Here is a 22232-nt window from a genome sequence, read left to right as displayed (position 1 = left end):
TCTCTGAGACTGTGGGTTCACTCTATATTCACAAGGACCTTTTCCAGCAAAGGATCTTGGTTCTTGAACCCAAAAAAAAAATATTTATTCATAACCAGAGTTGCTTCACAATGGCCTCCATAGAACAAGAGATTCTTGTGTTTTGTAAGTTCAGGACGGTTATTGGTAAAATGTGATGAAGTGTGATTGTTGTCTGACACAAAACCATTTCTTTACTTCCTTTCAAGATATTCTGGGATGACCAGGCAGTGCAGCGTGGCTGCCACCCTCGGAAGAACAAAATAAAGTATAACTGTCAGGTAAGGATTCCTATAACTCTACGTTTCCTTTTCCCCTGCTTCTTCTTTCTCTATTCCCTTTCTTGATCTCTGTTTTTTTTGTCTCTACACTTCAACATTTGACTCCTTCTGTGCACTATTCTTGTTGTTATCAAACTTCTGATAATCACCTGATGGATCCACATTCCTCCTGGTACATGTTGGGAGTGTAGTGCAGGTCCAATTCTTTTTAGGTCAGTTTTGCCTAGCAGTTCCTTAACAATTGGCATATTTGTCTCCTCTTCCAGACCACATGATACCATCCTCCCTCTGTCTGTTCTTTCTGCGTATTTTCTCTCTGGATCTGACTTCCATCTCTTTGCATCCTCCCATCCTGCCCTTTTTTGTCCTGTCTACTACAAGCAAAAGACACAGTACATGTGCGTGGACACACATGCACACAGGGCTTGCTATAGGGTGGTGCGACCGGTGGAACTGCTCCTGGTGCTGACCTTGGGGGCACTGTATTTAGAAGTAACTTATGGGTTCACAAGCATCTGCTGAAGAGTAGGGGTGGGCTCAATTTGAGTAGTTGCGCTACGCAAAGGTTGTCGAAATGGTAAAAAATCTCCGCGAGCGCACAAACGTTCAGCGAACACACGGAATTGCTTGTTCCGCCCGTTCACGTTGCTTTTTTCCTGTTCGCGAATGCTGTTTGCGTGCTTGGGGAGAAATATCTCGCAAACAAGCATTTTGAAAGCGCGAGCAAGCAAAAAATTCCTCGAAACCGTCGAATCGCAGAAATTTTGGCAATTCCGTGTTCTCCACAGAACGCAAAATTACCCAATTGTTTTGTGTTTTTCTTTTTTTGACCCTTTTTGGTTTCCTTTACTGTTGTGCTATTCAATAACATGTCCCTTCCTAGAACACTCGAAAAAGGAATAGATTAACAGTCTAGGTGGGCAGGGGAGTAAATAACATCTAGTAATTTATTACAAGAATTACAAATATCTCACTATGTTCCCAGCCGTTGCCACAGAAATTGCAATTTGATAGTGTGGCTGCTTCTGAGAATCTGTGTTTCTTTCTTAAATATTTACTTCTTTTGCTCTCACATCCTTGATTTCCAGTGATCACAAGCTCCCGATCAACACTGTTTCACCACTATCAGAAATGCAACTCAAACTGATTTCCTGTCTTATTTTTGTTAATGCTTTCTTTGTGCAAAGTATAAAGTCACAAATATTTTGTCTTTGTGTTCATTTACAATTTTTGACTCCATTTCTACAGGTGACAGAAGCATGAACAGAAAAAAGAAGGTTTAAATTTAGTGAAACACAACGAAAAAGATTATTTCAAGGAAAGTTAAAACATTCTCGAGCTCTAGAGAAGAAACACATTCTATGTGCCAGGAATGGTGAGGATGTTGGAGCGGAAGAAACTGGTGAATGTGAAAGTTGTCAACTCCCTAAAGCAAAATTATCATAAATGTTTATCAAGTGTCAGTAACTGAGATTAAGGAGAACATTCGCCACAACTGATACCCACACAGAGCACTTGAGAAAACTCGTGTTGCAAATTCTGTTTGATGGTTTATGAGAACTGCATTGGAGACTTAAACCCTCCCCAACAGATCAGCATCCGTAGATGTGTTGTGATGTGACAGAACCGTCAAAAAGACTAATATCCCCGATTTACAAGTGCAAGCTTTTGACTCCGTCTCCTGTGATTCAGAGGAGAGAAAAGATTGTTTAAAAGAAACAAATTGTAACTGCTCTTTATTAGATGTTGTTTCGGCAAAGATGCCGGATTATCATTTCCAATATAGGAAGATTTTCGCCCACCAACTGTCTCTTCGGTTGATCCGAGTAGTTTCCAAGTGGCCTGAACCTTCCAAAGTGGATCATGTACTTGTCTTAGCCACTGAGCAAAAACAGCATATACTGCTACAGAAAGTATAAAAGGGGCCAGTGTTACACTATTGATAATTCATAAACCACCCTGGCATGCCCTAATTACCTGCCATTACTTGAATGAACAAACATACTTAACAGGCAAACACTAAAGCCCAAAGACCTTATAAGTGCCTTTAAAACTCCTAAATCAAATGTGATAAACTAGAATACCTAAATGAGACTAATTAAACTAGACAGAATTCACCCGGGCATAACTTGGAGAATATGAATCCATGAGGAGCATCTTAGTAAATACAAGGGGCTCCTCAGTGAAAGTTTATAAGACAAGTTAGATCGGTGCCTTTAAAGGTAGGAAAATGATCTCCAGGAAAAAACTATAATTAGTTAAATACATATGTTAAGAAGAGCATCTGAAATTTATTTTAGAAGTTAATGCTGAGTTGTAACAAACAAGTACATGATCAGAAATCAGATTCAGTCTTAAGATGGCATGTATCCAGGAACAAACCCAACTTGGAGAAACAAAGAACTCGAATGAGAGCAATGAATGTGAGAACAGCTTTAGCCATCAATCCCACCTCACTAAACATGAGAAAACTAGCACTGGACGAAAGCCCTATCAGTGTCCAGAATGCCAGAAAGGCTTCACTTGTAAATCCAACCTTACGGTACATGAACGAACCCACACTGGGCAGAAACCGTATCAGTGCTCTGAATGCTGTAAAAGCTTCAGTAGCAAATCCAATCTCACTTCACATGAAAGAACCCATACTGGGCAAAAACCGTATCAGTGCTCTGAATGCTGGAAAAGCTTCAGTCATAAATCCAGACTTACTGCACATGAAAGAACCCACACTGGTCAAAAACCTTATCAATGCTCTGAATGCTGTAAAAGCTTCAGTCAAAAATACAGGCTTACTGCACATGAAAAAACCCACACTGGGCAGAAACCGTATCAGTGTTCTGAATGCCAAAAAGCTTTCTATCACAAATCCGGTTTAACTCTACATGAGACAATCCATACTGGGCTCAAACCCTATCAGTGCTCTGAATGCCAGAAAAGCTTCAGTCGGAAAATAATTCTCACTCGCCATGAGAGAACTCACACTGGGCAAAAACCTTATCAGTGCTCTGAATGCCAGAAAAGCTTCAGTCATAAATCCAGCCTTACTGCACATGAAAGGACCCACACTGGACAGAAACCTTTTCAGTGCTCTGAATGCTGTAAAAGCTTCAATCAGAAATACAACCTTACTGTACATCAACGAACCCACACTGGGCATAATCCATATCAGTGCTCTGAATGCCAGAAAAGCTTCAGACTGAAACAGGCTCTCACTAGACATGAGAGAACTCACACTGGGGTAAGACCGTCTTAGCTCTCTGAATGCTGTAAAAGTTTCAGCCGGAAATCTGGTCTCACTCAACCTGCTAGAACTTACCTGGAAAAAATCTCGTCATTGTTCTAAATGCCAGGGAAGCGTCTACTGGAGATTCAGTTTCATTCAACAAGAGAGAACCCACAATGAGAAAGAAAATGATCTGTGCTCTCAATGTGACAAAAACGTTAGTTGTAAATGTAACCTTTTTACATAAGAGAGACAATGTGGGAGAATAAAAGGTGCTCACTGTGAACCCTGAGGAGGAGCTTTCAGCATCACAAAACCTTTGCATGAAGCAGCCACAAAGACATCGATCCGTTGTTTGTCCAACAAACCGTCTACTGAGAAAAGCTCACAGTGTGGGATGGAAATGCTTGAATTAACCTCATTCTTTTGTAACTATTTGTGGCCTCATTCCATTCAGCGTGTTGTGCTTGCTGAGTGTTTATAAGCCATGACTGACCCACAAAGTCCATTTGATCCTGAACTTTGAGGCCACGCCCCCAAGGGTCTGGAATGCATGTAACTTCAAATTGTTTCCATCCTTAATGAGCTTCACCAGGGGGCTGCAGCAGGAGTCCCTTTGTCGTAGGTCTCTATGGGACCAACATCTGTTCCTATCTGTACCACGTAGGGCTCATCATTGAGAAAAACTAAAGGTGATGGATGGAATGGTAGCTAATCGCTGCAACATCCCACCACATCATTCTCTAGTCCTGTGTAACTACAGACGAGGCCAGCCATATGCAAACCATTCTTGGCTCCACCCTAAATAGTCCTAATGACTTCTGTTCCAATGGGACATGGCCTCGTATTACAAAGATGCATACGAGTGGCCTCTTTCCATCTTCTTTTTGTTTCAAATGGAACCTGCTATCCCCTTAACCATGCCTCAGGCCTGCCACGTTCCATGCTTTGGCTCTTATCATCAACCTTGAACCATCTCCATAACTTGGAAGCACCGAAGAATGTGCAGCTGTTGTAACTGCTTGAAGTTTCCCGCATGTTGATGGCCCTGGATTCAGGTTCAACTTGATAGCCCAACTCTACTCTGTGGGAATTTTGCACTTCAAGCCACTTCTGTGCAGCTCGTCACCTTCTGAGACTCATTCAGCCAAAAACCTTGCTTCAAATTCCAGTGTTAATCATCACCAGAGACTAAACGTATCTTTGTCCTCTTGAGCATAGCTACCGAAGTCAGCTACAATTTTGTAGGTGACTTCCTGATTGATTCAGTGGATCTGCTTTTTTTTTATTCATTTACCTTTTTGTTTGGTTTTGACAGTGGTTTTGCTAATTAGTAATGCTTAAATCACAGCCCTCCTTTAGATTTTGCTTCTGAATAAGTATTAAATATTCTTTTGATCTAAACTTGGTTTGAATCTTAAAGTTCCTTGTCTATTTTTAATAAACTGTATTGAAATTTGTGACTTCCACTGTTTTTCTTTACCTTCGAGTGCGCCTTAGGCCATACTGCTCAGGCCACGTTACCAAAAGCGAGCTAAGAACCCTTGAGTAGAAGACACATTTACCTTTGCTGACCAAAGTTTGGGAAAATCAAAGCAGGCTGACTCCAGAAAGCACACTAAGATACTCTCTTAGGTGGCATCTGTGCCACCTGTAGATGCAAAAAGCCAAGATTACGAGGGAAGCTGTTGGTATCTGTGCCCCAAGAATTTGAGACTGCCACCCTCTCAGTCTGAAACAGTTGAAAGAGCTAAAGATGCACCCGTCAGAGATTCATATCTCAGCAACTAAGACTGCTCACTGCTGCCATACAACACTCAGACTGTTACCTGAATCACAATCCCTGTGCAATGTACAAACCTTTACATAAACAAGTTGTGTTGCGCTTTGTGAACAGGCTTTCACCCCCCCTTTGTATGTAAATGAGTTTCTGTGATCAGACACCCCAGGCTCACATTTCTTCTACTGCGGATGATAATATGAGAACTGTAACGATATCACAAACAAGGGCTGTATTGAGAAATAATCGTTTTCCAAGTCACACAGTAGTTTGTAGTTCTTTATTATTCTTTTAAATGTACATCTCCCATCCCGTTTCAAGGTAGAGTATAGTTTGCGAAGCGAGACTCTCTTGTGGCCCGCTCCCCAGATTAGGTCCATAAGAACAGAAACAGAGTCCAATTTCCTGAAGAAGCGCCGGGGCGGGTAAACTGGAGGGGGGGGGGGTCGAGAAGCAGTATAAATGTATTAACATCATTTTTGCAACTTCCACTCTACCCATGGGTCGATAGTGGCAGGGAGCCCCAAAATGACAGGGAGCTGCAAACATTGGACATCACCTAAATTGCCCTGTATATGTTCTTTGTCGGTGTGGTAAGTTCACCCCTAAATACCTGAAGATGTCAGGGTGCCACCCCAGTGCTAATTGGGGCAGCACTTCCTGTTGTAAGTTGTGAGTTTGCGCATGGGATTTAAGCTGGATTTGGTCCAATTTAGCCTTAATCTAGAAGCCCTACCAAAATCGTCTAGAACATCCATCACCTGTGGTAGATACGAATGCACGATCCTGAGGTACACAAATGCATCATCAGCATACAGTGATATGTCCTCTCAATTTGGCTCGCTCGGTATACAGATTGCTGGGTCCTGTGAACGAAACAGGACAGCGAACAGATCCATGGCTAGGGCAAAAGTAATCGACAGCGGGCATCTTTTCTGCATGCTTCAAAAGAAACTGAGATCTCTGCCTGTCCGGATGCGGGCCAGCGGGATGGTGTATTAGTCAAAGCAGGGGCGGACGTGCAGCGGACGCGCGCAGCGGGCTCCCCAAAGGCAAGCCCATCTGCGCCCGTCCACGCCATTACGAGACACGGGGCACGCCACCCTGCCAAAAAATACATCTATTCTATAGCCAGTCTCCTACATATGGCACCCAAGAAACTTTATACGATTGAGGATCATTTACAGCAAAAGCTACAGCCCTTTGGGACATCCTGGCAGCCCTCCCCGACAATTACTATATCCTACGCACAGACAGGCCACTAGGGAAGAGAGGGGGAGGAGTGGCTGCAATTTAAAAAAAAAAGAACTTCCTGCCTCTGCCCTGTCTCACCTGGTAATTGCATCAGTAGATTCTCTTGTAATTAAACTTACTTTATACAGTAGCACGCTTATTTTTCTGATATTATACAGACCCCCGCAACAATGCCTGACTTCCCCAAGACCCTTGCTAATCACATTGCATCTTTGATCTCTGACTATGACAAAGTAATGACTATAGGTGACCTGAACTACTAGGCCAATGAGACTGATGAGGAAAAATCTTCCAGAGAGCTTTCTGAGTCCCTTGCCTGTCTAAACCTTACTCAACACATTGATACCCCTACGCACATTAAGGGCCACACCCTTGATCAAGTGTGGTCAATCAATGTTAACATGACTAACCTGGCAGTACTACCCTGCGCTTGGTCTAATCACTATATCATCAATTTTATTCTGCTTGCCCCCTCCCCCACTGAACTCTAATCCCTCACTCTCAAAAAGCACTTATAGAAACTGGAATCGGGTTGAGCTGGATAAACTATTAGAAACTCTGTTTACGGAGCAGCCGGTACCAGAAGGCAATCCTGATAACTGGGAGAGTAAGATTAACGATTATCAAAAGAAGGCCTTCGATCTCCATGCACCTATACAGACCAAAACCAACCTCCCTAGGCAGCATGAAGACGCCAAAGGGTTTAACAAGGATCTAAAAACATTAAACTCCAAGTACGCCAAGCTGAGCGAAAGTAGAGAAAAACCTACAAAGATAAACTTGATTACATCACCATTCTTCATCAGTATAAGGTGGCTATACTGGAGGCCAAGACAGCCTTCTTTACGAACAGGGTACTCGACTCCGACAATGGCTCGAAAGAAATCTTCAAAATCGTAAAAGAACTCTCTAACCCCAGCCGTGTCACTCCTTTTTTTGAGCCTAGTCAGGTACTTCGCGATGATCTGAACTCCTTTTTCTTAGACAAAATAAAGAAAATTTCAAAATTCCAATGCTCCCACTACCTGTGACCCCCGAAACAACAGGGAGGCTTCCAATCCTTGTGTTCTCAACTCCCTTCCCCTAATGGACAAGAAATGTTTCCTTGACCTTGTCGCTAAGATCAAATCAGGCTCCCCTACGGAGGATTGCCCCATCTATGTCTCCAAAGCAATCTATCGGTCCTTCCCCGAAATCTTTCTTAAATTACTGAACCATTCACTGTCCCTTGGCATTGTTCCATTTACTTTTAAAGAAGCCGTGGTCGTTACACTTCAGAAAAAAGGAAGGCATGGACCCCAATAAATTGGAGAACTACAGACCCATCGCTCTCCTCCCTTTCCCCGCGAAAGTGCAGATGACCCATGTGGCTACTTGCCTCAGCTCTTTTCTGGAAACCACTAAATTCTTGGATAACCATCAGGCAGGTTTTCATCCCGCACACTCCACTGAAGCAGTGATTCTATCAGTACTGGATGACCTCAAGGGACAGGTCAAAATGGGCCATACTCAGGCTCTGATCCTCCTTGACCTGTCTGCGGCATTTGACACAGTGAACCACAAAATCTTGTTGGAGCGCATTGCCGCAGCAGGTCTCGAGGGCTCTGCCCTTGCCTGGGTCAGCTCATTTCTGGAAGCCTATAAACAGTCAGGGTGGCTCTCACCCTTCAAATCTAGAATGGTAGACCTGAACTGTGGCGTTCCTCAGGGTTCCTCCCTCTCGCCAATTTTATTTAATATCTATATACGATCCCTGATTTCAGGTCTACGTCAGATGGGTGTGAAAATCTTCAACTACGCAGATGACATGCAGCTTATTTTCACCCTTGACAACTCTGTAGAATCTAAGGATTTTGTCAAGAGGTCTATGCTCTATGTGAAAGCATGGATGAATGAAAATCAACTAGAGCTAGAACTAGAGCTGAACTCAGAAAAAACTGAGATCATCGTTCTCCACAGCAAACCTGACTACTGGACCCCCTCCTATTGGTTCCTCGATCTAGGAGAGGCACCCATCCCTAAATCTGCTATAAAAAGTCTTGGTGTTCATATTGATGCCGACCTCTCTGTGAGCACCCAAATTGGCTCAGTGACATCGCCATGCTTTGTCCAATTGTGCAAACTGTGCAAGATCAGACACTTCTTTAGTAAGAAAGCCATCACCCAAATCGCCATAGCCCTAATCCTTTCTAAAATTGACTATGGGAATGTCCTCTACATTGGACTCCCACAATTCCCGAGACACCGATTGGAGATGATTCAAAATCAAGTGGCGAGGATCATCTATCTTAAGGACAGAAAATGGCATATTAGCCCCCTGCTTAAAGACGTCCACTGGCTCCCAGTGGAGCAACGAGCCTTGTTCAAAGCTGGTTGTACACTCTTCAAAGCTATTCAAGACACCGGCCCAAGATTCATCGTCTCTTTGATCAATAAACATCTACCTAAGGTGACTTTGAGGTCCTCCCACCAGAATCTCCTGACAGTGCCCAGAATCCGTCGCAAACGCGTTGGCAGGACTAGGTTCCCTTTCCTGGGTCCCATGATCTGGAATGCTTTACCTGCTCACCTCAGGCTTGAGAGAGACTATCTGCGGTTCAGAAACAGCTAAAGAGCTGGCTCTTCACTACGGCCTACAACTAGATATCTCGGGCCCACAACTGCACTTATCTATTCACTCTCACAGTGCTAAGAAACCTGCCGGTGTACCTGCGCTCTAGAAATCCCCATATAACATAGCATAACATAGCGTATCGTGACACAGGACGTCACACCTTCTCCCCCTCACACATTCTAAACTTAAATAAAATAAAAGGAAACTTAATTATAAATGCAAAGGATACAAAGAACATAATAGAGAATGCAGTTACGAACTTTGAAGAACACAACAAAGCGATTTTATAGGCAAAGAGAAAACTGGGGTGCATGGGAAATGGGAAAGAGCTCACTTTAAAAAACACAATTGTGCAAACGTCAGGGAATACATTTCAAGTGAAGTGGCCCAGAGCCCCTTTCTCGTGCAAAAGGCTCTTCCACCTCAGAGCCCGAATCAGGCCCAGCAGTTGCGGTGATTCTATGGTCACTTGTCTTTATTGCATTTTTAAAAACCTTGATAACCTTAAACGGAAAACCGAATTTGGATCTGGGAGACTTGATCTTGACCCAGTCTCCCACGTCGACCATTGTTGTCTTCACAGCCCTCGTTTTATCATACACATCTTTCTTTTTTATCACCTCTTTCTCTCTTTCCAGTCCTCAATACTGTCCACTGTTATACCTGGTACCATTGGTGTGAGTCTCCCTTCCATTTTTCGCTGTTGCCTCCTCTGTTTTTGATATGTTTCTGCTGGTTAGATGCTTTGGGCACTGTGCCACTGCTATTCAGTGCCACAGTGCAAGTGCTCCCTATGTTAAATTGATGTAATGGATTAGTGACACCATGATTGGCTTATTTGATGTACTTGTCAGTCCCTAGTACAGTAGAGCTTGTAGGTCAAATGCTTCTGGTGAGCTTGCAGCACTGATTATGCCACCCGCAGAAGCAGCTTGTAAAGTGTGTCTCAGGCTTAACCATTCAAGCCTGTCTCTGCTAGGTTGTGTATTCCATGTCTGGTTTGTGAGTGACAGGGGCTGGTGTGGCTCCAGGAGACAGGGTGAGTCAGCACAAGGCTGAATAGACCTATCTGCATTGGGAGTGGTGGGAGGAGTAGCTCCTGGGCCTGAATAGGGCTGTGCCTGCCTTCCACAATGCTGGCTCCACCTCCTGTGGTGCGTCTGATGACCTTGGCTCACACTGACAAAGGAAAAAGTTGTGCACTGGCAGGATGCACCCATAACTGGTTTGGACGAGGTACAGACACTCTTCAGAGACAAAGGATTTGTGTGTATAAAAAGGGGAACCCAGACCCCAGAACTTTAGATAAATTCTTGGAATCAAGATTAACCTTTTGCCAAGGAGAAGAACCAGAGAATCGGCAGGAGTTTTCGACTACCCCTACGCCAGTGTGTTGTTTGCTGGGGATGGCCTGCAGTGGTTTCTTTATTGCCAAGGAAAGGAGAAAAGACTTTTATTGAAACTTTCATCTTCTTGCAGAAAATCTCCAAGGGCTTGAATTTGAGCTTGCCTTCTGTCTGAAGTCTCAGGGATACAAAGACCTCACCCCTTCTGCTTGCCTGCATTTGGAACTTGCTTTTCTGGCTGCTACAGAAGGAAATTGCAACACCGACGCCGTAATCTGCATCGAAGCTGTGAGCGCTGCTCCGACTTACAACGTAGACCCGACGCTGGCCACAGTGCCACATCGACACCAGCAAGCGACATCGTAAGCTGCCACAACCCGCTGCTCCGACTTTGTGACAAAGGCCCAACGCCTGCTGCTGCGCCGCATCGACTCCAAAGCTGACATCATCGTGGATCCGATCCTCGACATGGGTGGTCAAGAATCCATCAACATCGTACGGAACCGTGGTTTCGGCACCATCGTGATGGCACCTCCTTTCTGGTAAGGAACCAACGCCTCCTCTGTTTGGCGCAAACATCGAGGACCCGACGCGTCGCCTCCCTTGAAGCAATGAACCGACGCCGCACAGTACCAACGACGCCGCATCTCCTCAATGCCGCGAGCTGTCCAAGGTACTGTTCTTTGTGGGTCTGTTTTGACTCCACACCTAAAGTCGCTCACCACGCGGTCGATGCAGTACTTTGGGATTTCTTTGACCTTGACGTCGTGATAACTCCAGTTGGGGTTATCTGTTGCTAAACCCTGCGTTTAGTGAGCTACTTCTACTATCTTATTTCTGATTAGGGTATTGTGGATTTTTGTTGTTTGAGTCTTATGTTAAGCCAAAATAAAGAATACTTATTTTTATAAAACCTGTGTGGTGTCCATCTGTAGTGTTTTCAATGTATTACTGTATGTGTTCACAAATGCTTTACACACTGCCTGAGATAAACCTTCCTGCTGTGGAAGAGGTGTGGCACAGCGGCCAGGGTGCCTGACTCCGGGCTACGGGGTTCACGGTTCGATCCCAGACGCCGGCGGCAGGTTAGCCCAGCACCATGTGACTCACTTAATCTTCCAGAGGACCGCCAGTACACCACTTCTATGATGGCCGTGCGCTTTACAAATACTGTTATTTCATTTCATTTCATTTAGTGCCAAGCTACCACAGGGTTGAGTAGGGGTTATTTTAGGAGGGTAGCCTCCTTCCTCTGACTAGAAGCAAGGGTCCCTATTTGGACAAAGGTGCAAGCCATTGCCAACTAGAAACCCCCAGTTCTAAAACACACCTTTTCATCTGCTAAGATTCTGCTAAGATTCTTTTGGCCATTTCCCACAAAGGAGTGGCCTCCATGTTGGGGACCTCTCCTTTAACTAAATGAAAGGGAGTTTCACCAGTGGAAGAATAAGAAGTGAACCTCTACTCTGTAACCTTCTTCCTTATGGTCAACTCCCAACTTTCACCACAGGCAACAGCTTGTTGCAGAGTCTCTTTAACAAACTGGACAAGCCTTTTCACCACACCAATGCTTTGTGGATGGTACAGGGATGCCTTCTTATGCTTGATCCCCCTGGAACTCCGAAACTCTAAGGTCGTGAACTGAACACTATTGTCTGACAACAGTGTTAACTGGAAACCCTCTTATAAAAATAACTCTTCTATAAACGTAATCACTTCTCCAGACTCAACGGAATTAACCACCTTGATATCAGGCCAATGGGAAAACATATCAATACACAGGATCAAATAGCGATCCCGAGTCTTCCAGTTCACAGGTCCTAAAATATCTATAGAAATGTCTACCACGGAGCAGTAGCTTGTTCCCTAATAACCGTGGGTTGCATCCTGCACTTCAATATTGTGTCACAACACGCACATTCAGCGCATTCACGTACCAACCTCTCTACATGTACATCCATGGCAGGCCTCCAATATGTTTACTTGATTCTTTCCTTTGTCATGGCAATGCCCATGTGCGAGGTGTGAGCAGTCTTTACTAGCTTATTCCTTACTGCAAGGGGTGCAACCAACTTACTACTGTGCATGAGGAGACCATCCTCCACCGTCAGATCTTCCCTTACTCGCCAAAAGCCTTCGAAGACCTGTGGTGTCTGTACATCATTTCTTAGTGCACTTTCTTTATATAAAAATATTGGATTGTTACTTTGTACTGGTCAATGTATTCCATTTATTATTTGGTTAGAATGTTTGGGCCAGGCACTGGAATTGCTTCACAGGCAGTTGGAACAACCACCTTGAGCCCTCTACTTGTATAGATGTGTATCCTGTTAACTACAATAAATCTACTCAAAGATTAAAGACTCCTGGTCTATGTGGATTGCTGGACAACTTTATTGAAGAAAGTACACTTCAATTTTGGCGACAAGCTTGGGATGAACATTGTTTTTATTTCAAAAGATAAAAAGAAGGACTTCCTGTTTTTTCTACTTCAAGAAGGTACTGTAAACTCTTTGTTACTTCTGACGGCTCAAGGACTTATTTTCTGCTAATAGTGGCATTCTTGTGACATTTCTCTGTCACGTATTCAGAGTGCATTGGCTGCGCAAGTGCCCGTGTTTCTTAATCAACAAGGGCTGTTACTTGTGCAGTTCTACTATTTATGGCCTCTTATGTATGCTCCAACGTACAGTGAGCTCTATCAAAGCTACTTTGACTTTACTGTGCCTTTCCCAGCGCGTAAGGAATTCCTGTTTGTTTTCAAATAAATCTTGTTTACAGCACGTATGTCCGAGCGCGTGCTTTCAAGTTTGAAAACAACTCCTGTCAACAGCGCATTTTGAATATATTACTGTTTACTTCAGCGTGCAGTTTACTTCAAACTAATTTACTTGTGGATTTAGAATAAACATAATCTCCACCTTGAATTTACTGCGATCATTCAAGCGCTCCACGATCATTTGTTTGTTTTCATTCAAATCTACAGGGCGTGTGTCTGAGCGCATGCATTCCTTTGTGAAAACTGTTATCAGCGCGTCTGCTTCAGCGCCTTTAACCACGCGTGAAGGGAAAGCCATTATCTGTTCAGTTATTCACTCACTTCACAAAGTCACCAATCCAATATAAGCATAATTTATTACAGCGTGTGCGCGCAAGCGTTAAGATCTCCTGCCTCGGTTCGTGCTTCCAAGTTTTAAGGGTTTGTGTGTATGTTTGAAAATAAACACGGCTCCCTACAACGCTTTTCTTCAAAGCTAAGAAGTGTGTGCTATTATTTAAGGAAAATAAACATAGCTTCTGACAACACTTAGGGGCAGATTTACAATAAGTGGCTCATCCCTGCATATCAGCAGGGATACGCCAGTTATTGTGCGCCGCAGCTCCGCCACCATGGATGCGCCGCATTTACAATGCAGCGCACCAAGGAGCAAAAACGGCACAGATGCGTGACGCATCTGTGCAGTAAAGGCAAGCCCAACGCAGCTCCATCAGTGCTCTGTGGGCCCTATCTATACAATGCTGTGTCAATCCTTATGCCTGCTTCAAGCAGGCGCAGGGTTTTGACGCAGCATGGGCTCAAAAGTGACTGAGTGAAATCTTGTACATTTCACTCAGCCAGTTTTGGGAGGCTTTCCTGTGCCGGAACAGCCCCCACGAGGCGGAACGGCCTACTTCTGGGGCAGGGCTTTACAACGAGACGAATCTCCCAGATGCGTCATGTTGTAAATACCCCGCACCATGGTGCATCTTTTTCGCTGCCGCTGCGCAAAGATGGTGTAAAAGAGGCACAAGGGGCATGTAAATCTGCCCCTTAATTTCAGGGCTTTTGAATAACTATGGTTTCCTGCAACTTTAAATCTCAAAGTGTGAGCCTCTGCATGTGCAGTCAACTGTTAAAGGAAACCTTTCTATCAACTGCACTTTAACTTCTACAAGTTCAATCAAGCATGAAGGGAAAGCTATTTTCTAATCTATTAATTGTTTTCTTCAGCGTCTTTCTTCCAGCTTGTGCAGCCAAGTGTTAAGGAGTTTATTTGAAAATAATCTCAGCTCCGGCAATGCTTTTCCATTAGGCAAATTAAGTTCCAGCCTGTGCAGCTAAGCGTCAAGGGAATTCGCTTCTGTTTTCATTTAACGCTGCATACAGTGCGTGTGCATCAGTGCGCACAGCAGAGTGTTAATCATTCTCTTCAGTCTAGGAATAAACACAGTTTTAATAATGCTTAATTTTCAGAAGCCAATCCACTGCATCCACGCTTCAAGCATTTGCGCTGCTTCTTGACAATAAACATTATTTGCAGCAACATTAATTTTCAAGTTGTACAAGCATTTTTATTGCTTTCTACACAGTGCTTACATTGTTATCAAAGAAACACATTTTTTTTCTAAATGAAACAAAGTGGAATTCAAACATCCACGATTATAATCATTTTACCATGTTCTTCTCCATGACAGCCATTTCATCAGATCTTTCAAAGCTTTAATTATAGATCATCTCCGCTCTTTCTACAAAGGATCTGCTCTGCAACAAGAACTCCTCTGTAATTTCTTGTGTCCTGCTCATCGTGTCACAGCACCACCTGCTGGTTCTTCATGCTCTTTTTCTTCTTCAGTGATTATTTTTTGATGTGTTGATGCTATATTATTTTTATGCCTACTACTGTATCAATATTCATTTTTAATGTTTAACTAGTATTTTCTTTTTCAGGTTCTGGTACTTTATTTATTTGACTACATTGCTATTGTGTTTTCCAATTTAATTTGCATGGTTTTCTGGTTACACTATGCAACCCATTACTCCTCCCACTTTGTTCCTACAGAATCCTGGAGAACCACTGTTAAAATGGCATCTTTGGTTCAGATCTTTTGAAGCATATATTGGTGCCATTGATGGTTTAAAGTTCAAACCAGAAATAAAACGTAGTCTTTTATATTATTATTTGGGTGTTGAAGGGAAAAATGTTTTTGACCACTTACCTGTATATTTAGTTCAAGATTTGGGTGACCTTGATGAATATCAACTTGCAGTTAAAAAACGTACTATTTATTATGAGGGAAAAGTCAAGTTAGTGGCTCACCATCACAAATTTTTTACTTGCATCCAAGGTCCCACTGAATCTATTGACACTTACATCACAGCACTAAAAGTTTTAGCTAGTTATTGTGATTTTTATCACTTCACTTCACAACTAATTAGAAATTAACCCGTGTCTAGATCCGGGGTCTCCAACCGGTCGATCGTGAGCTACCGGTAGCTCACGAAGACCCCGGGAGTAGCTCGCCTAGCCCTTCGCTCTGATTGGAGCTAATCTGTGGATGGGCCGGGCGAAGACGATGACACGAGGACGCTCCTCTCCTGGAGCTGCAGACTCCTCTCGTGAGAGTCTGACATCATCGTCTACTGAAAACGTGCTGGCATCGCACTGTCTGCCATTGTGCGATGGGTGCCAGCACGGAGCAGTAGGAGACGTGACTTCCACCGCCTTAAGCAGCCAGGAGACGTGCCTTCCACTACAGGTAAGCTCATTTTTTTCTTGCCTCTGCTCCCCGGTTTGTGCCGTTTTTCTTGCCTCTGCCCCCTTGATTCTGCCGTTTTTCGTGTCTTTTATTCCCTGATTGTGCCATTTTTCGTGCCTCTGCTCCCATTTGTGCTGTTTTTCTTGCCTCTGCCCCCTGTTCATGCTGTTTTTCTTGCCTCTGCCCCCCTGTTTGTGCAGGTTTTCGTGCCTTCTATTCCCTGATTGTGCCGTTTTTCGTGCCTCTGCTCCCCTGTTTGTGCCGTTTTTCTTGCCTCTGCCCCCCTGTTTGTGCCGTTTTTCTTGCCTCTGCCCCCTGTTTGTGCCGTTTTTCGTGCCTTCTATTCCCTCATTGTGCTGTTTTTCGTTCCCCTGCCCCCTGATTGTGCCATTTTTCGTGCCCCTGCCCCCCTGATTGTGCCGTTGTTCGTGCCCCTGCCCCCCTGATTGTGCCATTTTTCTTGCCTCTGCCCCAGATGAGAAATGTTCAAGAAAGGACAAGCTGCCGATTTAGAAAGATGTTCTTATCGAAGAATGTTCTTTAAGCCAAGGGTCAGGCAGTGACATTGAAAAGAGGTCTCTCAAACAGAATGTTCTTATACGCTATTGCTGCTCTGGGGAATAAGACATTGGAGAGTTGTCTGTAGCAGACTGTTTTTATAGCAGTAATTCTCATAAATTGAATTTACTGTATCAATAGAAAAACATAAGATTGAATTACAAATTCTCACCCACTTCTGTCACATCTGAGCACAGGCTGGGGCCTATCTAAATTCCATTTGTTTCTCTTCTGTCTATGCTCCCCCTTCCCGTTTGTTTGGGTTTTTTGTTACTCAGCTTAAAAAAAAAACATTTTTGCCCAACTGCTGCCTCTCTGCACAGCTTTTTGCTCAATCCCCAAAGGATGCGATATTGCCCTTGGAAAAGAGACAGTTCCTCCGTTGTGTGGAGACCCTTTCAATATTTTTTAAGAGAAACGGATCAGGGAACTGTAACCTAGTGCGCCCATCTGTAATTTTGGGACAGAAACAAGGCGCAGATGTCTATAGTAAATCAGGACTCAAATATGCATATTAATGGGAGCCGCAACTGGCATGCACCTCCACGCCACTTCCTGTATAAATTTTGGCGCTGCCCTACATTTGCACCTCAACACTGCGTGATGTATCTGCTGTAGAACTGTACTACATGTGCCGTTGTGGAGCTACGTACCAATTATGCACCTCCTCACTGCACCATAAACCTACTACCTACCTTCACCAAAGATGGTCCATTAAAATGAATGCTAAATCTATGACGGTGTTATATTACACAAGCACAACCACACTGCTTGGTTTATCTTTTACAAAACTGTACTGAGGGTTTCCAATAAACTTCATATTGTATCTAGTATAGAAATGTACCATGAGCGTCCCATCATGCTACATTCTCCGTTTACTGTCCTGGGTTATGTAGTGCACCAGAGATTTATAAAGCACTGTATTGACTTTAGTGTGGCCTCCGAGCAGTGTACCACACAAGCACCCCACCCCACCCCACATTCTGAACCGAGAGGGTAAATCAGTTTAGGGGTCCTAAAGTTGAGTGGGCAGTATAGGGAGCAACTGATGGAAAGCAAGAACCACAAATATTTCGGGCGAGGCGAGCACTAAGGTCCATGGAATTGAAGAGGAACCTTCAGACTTGAGAGTGAGCATGATCTTCAAGTGACCTGCTGGCAGAGTACCTTTCTATAAGCCTAAATACATAAAATAACAATCCTTCCTTAAATACCTATTGACTTAAACATATGCTTGCTCACAATCAATTTGTCAGGCCTACTGTCATTGTCCTTTGTAAATGCTGGCTTCTGATTCGTTAATAGCCTTGTTAGTCCCTCCTTAGTACTGCCTTGTCTTCATTTGTAACCTCCCATGAAGACTGCCCTTGTACTTCTGTTGTTGCACAGTATGTCTTATTTAGTCTGTATATACTATTTTCTTTGATGAGTTTCCACTACTGCAGGCACGACATGCTCACCTGCAACATTCTGCGCGCCATGCCCGCTTTCATTTTCCAAGCAGCCTGGGACAGTGACAGCCACTTCTTTGAAATGAAATAGGTCTCGCATTTACAAGTGCTGTTTTTCCTGCCTCTGCCCCCCTGATTGTGCTTCTTGCCTCTCCCCCCTGATTGTTTTTCTTGCCTCTGCTCCCCTAATCCTAAGGACCAATAGTAGGAGCTGGTGTTCAATGGGCTGACTGCTGACATCATCAAAGTTTCTATTAATCTTAGGACATTTTCAGATACCAAAATATGATCAATAAATGCCTATCAAGGTTGGAATCACTGGTCTTCCTGCGTCATGGGTCTGCTCTATAAGCTATAGGTCATACCTATATATCATTTCATTAATGGCCTCACGATGGAAAATATGGGAAAAAGAGAAGCAATAAAGGTAGTTCTCCTTGTTATGCCTCACCTGGGGTGGCATAGCATTTTTTTTACACATTCCCAGGTCCACCATTAATAGTGAATGTTATATTTCAACATTTCGGTTTGTGGTTGAAAGTCTTTTCCTTGGTTTAATGGTCTGCATTACAGCATTATTAAAGGTGTCCATGTGGTATTCTTGCCTTTTATGGATTGAATGTGGACTTCATCAACATTTGTACTCTAGCTACAGCCTCAACAACCAATGATGGGTGAAGAGCCAGGTCCCTCCAAAAGGGCGAAGTCTTACAACATCCATCAAGAGTGGGAGAACAAATTTTTATTTACACAAATCAAAGACAACTGTGTGTGTTTAATATGTGGAGCAAAAGTTGCAGTGGGGAAAAGGGGCAATGTTGAGAGGCATTTTTCAACAAAACACATGTATTTTGAGAGGAAGTTCCCTAAAGGAAGCAGCCTGAGGTCACAAAAAGTAAATGTACTGAAATCTGCATTGCAGACACAGCAATCTTTTTTTAAAAAGCCAACAAAGAAAGCCACTGCGGCAACTGAAGCATCCTTCGTAGTTACTCATCACTTGATCAAGCACAAAGCAACATTTTCAGATGGAGCAATTGTGAAGGAAGCAATGCTTCTAATGGCCCACTCCTTATTCAAAGACTTTAAATATAGCCCTGAAATTATGTCTGGCATTTCAGATGTGCAGTTGGGGTCAAACACTATGGTAAGAAGGGTATCTGCATTATCAACATGATAGAGCGGTTGGAGCGGGCTTTAAAGACATGTAAATATTTTTCTCTGCAATGTGATGAATCTGTTGATGCAAGCAATGTTGCACAGTTGGCTATCTTTGTTAGAATGCTTTTTGAAGATTTCACTTATAAAGAGGAATTTTTAACTCTGTTGCCTCTGAAAACCACAACCAGAGGATCTGACATCCACAATGAGGTGAAAAATTATTTTGTGAAACAAAATGTCCCATTGAAAAAGTTAGTGGCGATAACAACTGATGGTGCACCCGCAATGATAGGGCGTCATTCTAGCTTCATTGCCAATGGTAAATCATATCCAGATTTCCCTCCGTTATCAAACTACCATTGCATTATACATCAACAGGCAATATGTGCCAAGGTAATGGGGTTTGATCATGTGATGACTCCTGTTGTTAAAATTATTAATTCAATTTGTGCAAAGGACTAGCAGCACCGAACCTTCAAATTGTTCCTTGAAGAACTTTCAGCTGAGTATGGTGACCTTTTACTGCATACTCAGATCCGATGGCTTAGCAGGAGAAGAATACTGCGAAGATTCCTTTCCCTATTGCCAGAAGTCAAAGCTTTAATGGGTCTAGAAATGAAGATACCACACAGTTGTCAAACACTGAATGGTTGCTCGATTTAGCTTTTTGACAGATGTCACAGAGAAATTAAATGTATTGAACTACGAGTTGCAAGGCAAAAATAAGACAATAGCCAACATGATTAGTTCTGTGAAAACATTCAAAACAAAACTTAACCTTTTCATACAGCATGTACAGAAAAGAAAGATGCAGCACTTTCCCTCTGTGCTCCAAATCCTGTCAGAAAACAAAACTGAGGCTGAGATCTTTGACATACAAAAATACAGTAACCTCCTTGTGAGGCTTAATCAAGAGTTCAGTGACCAGTTTAGTTTTGAGCATCTTGAGCCCTGTGTGATATTCACTTCAAACCCCTTCATGGAAGTGGATGTTAGTGACCTTTCCGAGAAAATTAGTGTTCTTGTGAACCTTGACTCTGACACTATGGATATGGAGATGGTCTCACTTCAAAATGACATTGAATTGAAATCAAGGCAATCTGACATTAATTTCTGGAGTCTTGTAGATGCAGAAAAGTTTAAGAACATCCACGCAGCTGCATTGAAACTTTTTTCCCTGTTTGGCTCTTGCTATCTTTGTGAATCTGCATTTTCCGATATGAACTTCATAAAATCTAAGTTTCGTACACGTCTGACTGACGAACATTTAAATGACTCAATAAGAGTTGCCCTCTCAAGCTGCACCCCAGATTACAAGGCATTACTGGACACCATGCAGTGTCAAGTCTCTCACTGAAATAATTTGTATGCAGTCGTAATCAATACTTGTTCAGTCACAGTTCCTGGTGAAATCACAACTCTGTTTCATTATTAAAACCAAGATTAAAGTCGCTGCAGAGCAGAATCTTCAGCCCCCGCAAAGCTTTTTTATTATTTGAACAAGAACAATGCAATGTGTACTGCAGGCCTGTATTACAAACACAATAAAATGAAGCTGGAGAGAAGAATCTTGAGCACGTTTCTAAATGATTATTTGCAGCATAAGAACAAATCAGCTCCACATTGAAGGTAAGATCGCTTTCCATGTATGTTTGTTAATTGAGCCGCATTACAATGATTATTTCAATGACAACTATTACTGGAAGGTCTTAATTTTGGACCTTAATTTTGGACCTATTAATTGAAATGTCTTGAAGCGTCACAAATCCAAAGTCATTCCTTTTGGTGTTCTAGGGAACTCTTAAGTCAGGCCTGTCTTGGGTATTTTGTTCAAACAACAGTATGGGCTCTGATGAAATTAGGCTTAAAGTCAATGAAACTGGGCATGGGGGGTCTCTCGGAAAAATGCGCGAGTTGATTTGGGTTCAGTAGCTCATGACGATTTTCACTGGCCATAAGTAGCTCTGACTACACAAAAGGTTGGAGACCCCTGGTCCAGATGTTACTCGAAAAAAATTCAACAAAAACGTTTATAAAAATCCCTCATTGGATGAAGCTATTGATATAGCGAAAAGCATTGAAACTTCTGAAAGTGATTCTAAAATCTTACAAACTTATCCTTCACCTACAACCACATTGGGTGCGCTTTCTACAAAACCTCCACATACAACTGATACTTTAGCAATCAAAGCCAGAGGTTCTTTTTCTAATTTCAGAAGTTTCAGAGGTACATCTTTTGGTCGCGGTAGAATACAATGTTTTAGGTGTGGTTCAAATTATCATGTGTCAAGTTTTAAAAATTGTCCAGCTACAGCACAAGGGTGCTGGAAATGCAAGAAAATTGGTCATTTTGGCAATGTTTGTAGAGGAGGCAAATGTCACCCTGTTAGATTTGTTCAAGACTCTGATGTTGATACTGATGTTGTAGAAAACAAACTTTAAGAATTGATGTTAGCTGTAGATTGTATTGACATTAACAATGTACATTCCGATAACACAATTTCAGATCCCTTGGTTCAGATTTTTATTGACAATATCAATATTCCGCTACTTATCGATTCTGGGGCAAGAATTACCATCATTTCTATTGACAAGTATAAACAAAATTGGGCTCATAAAGTGTTATTGCCCCCTGATGTTGTCACTACAGCATTTGAAGGCAGCAGAATTGATTTAGCTGGGTATTTTTGTGGCCATATTAATTTTAAAACTAAGACTACTCACAGTAAGATTTATGTGGCATGTGGTATGTGGTATTAATGTTTTGGGTTGGTTGCATCAAGCTGAGTGTGTTATGATCATCAAACCTGGTCACAAACATCCTGTGTCTCTTACCAATTCGGTGTCTGACCACACAGCTTGGTAAGAAAAATTAGAAAATGTATTTTCAGACAAAATTGGTTTGATTAAAAATTTTCACCACATGATTAAGAATAAAGAAGGTGTGCAACCAGTCAAACATAGATTACGCAATGTACCTCACAGTGTTAGAAATTAACTTTCTGTAGTGCTAAATAACATACAGAAAG

At 42.8% G+C, this 22232-nt stretch overlaps 1 protein-coding gene across 1 annotated transcript; it reads left to right on the top strand.

Annotated features, from left to right (window-relative positions):
- The first annotated feature begins 225 nt into the window (after window positions 1-225).
- LOC144806270 (uncharacterized) lies at window positions 226-7456 on the top strand. Its single transcript, XM_078672664.1, has 3 exons — window positions 226-299; window positions 1548-3537; window positions 7130-7456. The coding sequence occupies exons 2-3, from the start codon at window positions 2659-2661 to the stop codon at window positions 7454-7456; spliced, it is 1206 nt and encodes a 401-aa protein (XP_078528790.1). The 5' UTR covers window positions 226-299; window positions 1548-2658.
- The last annotated feature ends 14776 nt before the right edge of the window (window positions 7457-22232 follow it).

The sequence above is a fragment of the Lissotriton helveticus genome, assembly GCF_964261635.1.
Source record: "Lissotriton helveticus chromosome 1_1 unlocalized genomic scaffold, aLisHel1.1 SUPER_1_unloc_59, whole genome shotgun sequence".
Lineage (NCBI taxonomy): Eukaryota > Metazoa > Chordata > Amphibia > Caudata > Salamandridae > Lissotriton > Lissotriton helveticus.
The sequence above is the reverse complement of the archived record's forward strand: the minus strand, read 5'-3'. Positions and strand labels throughout refer to the sequence as shown.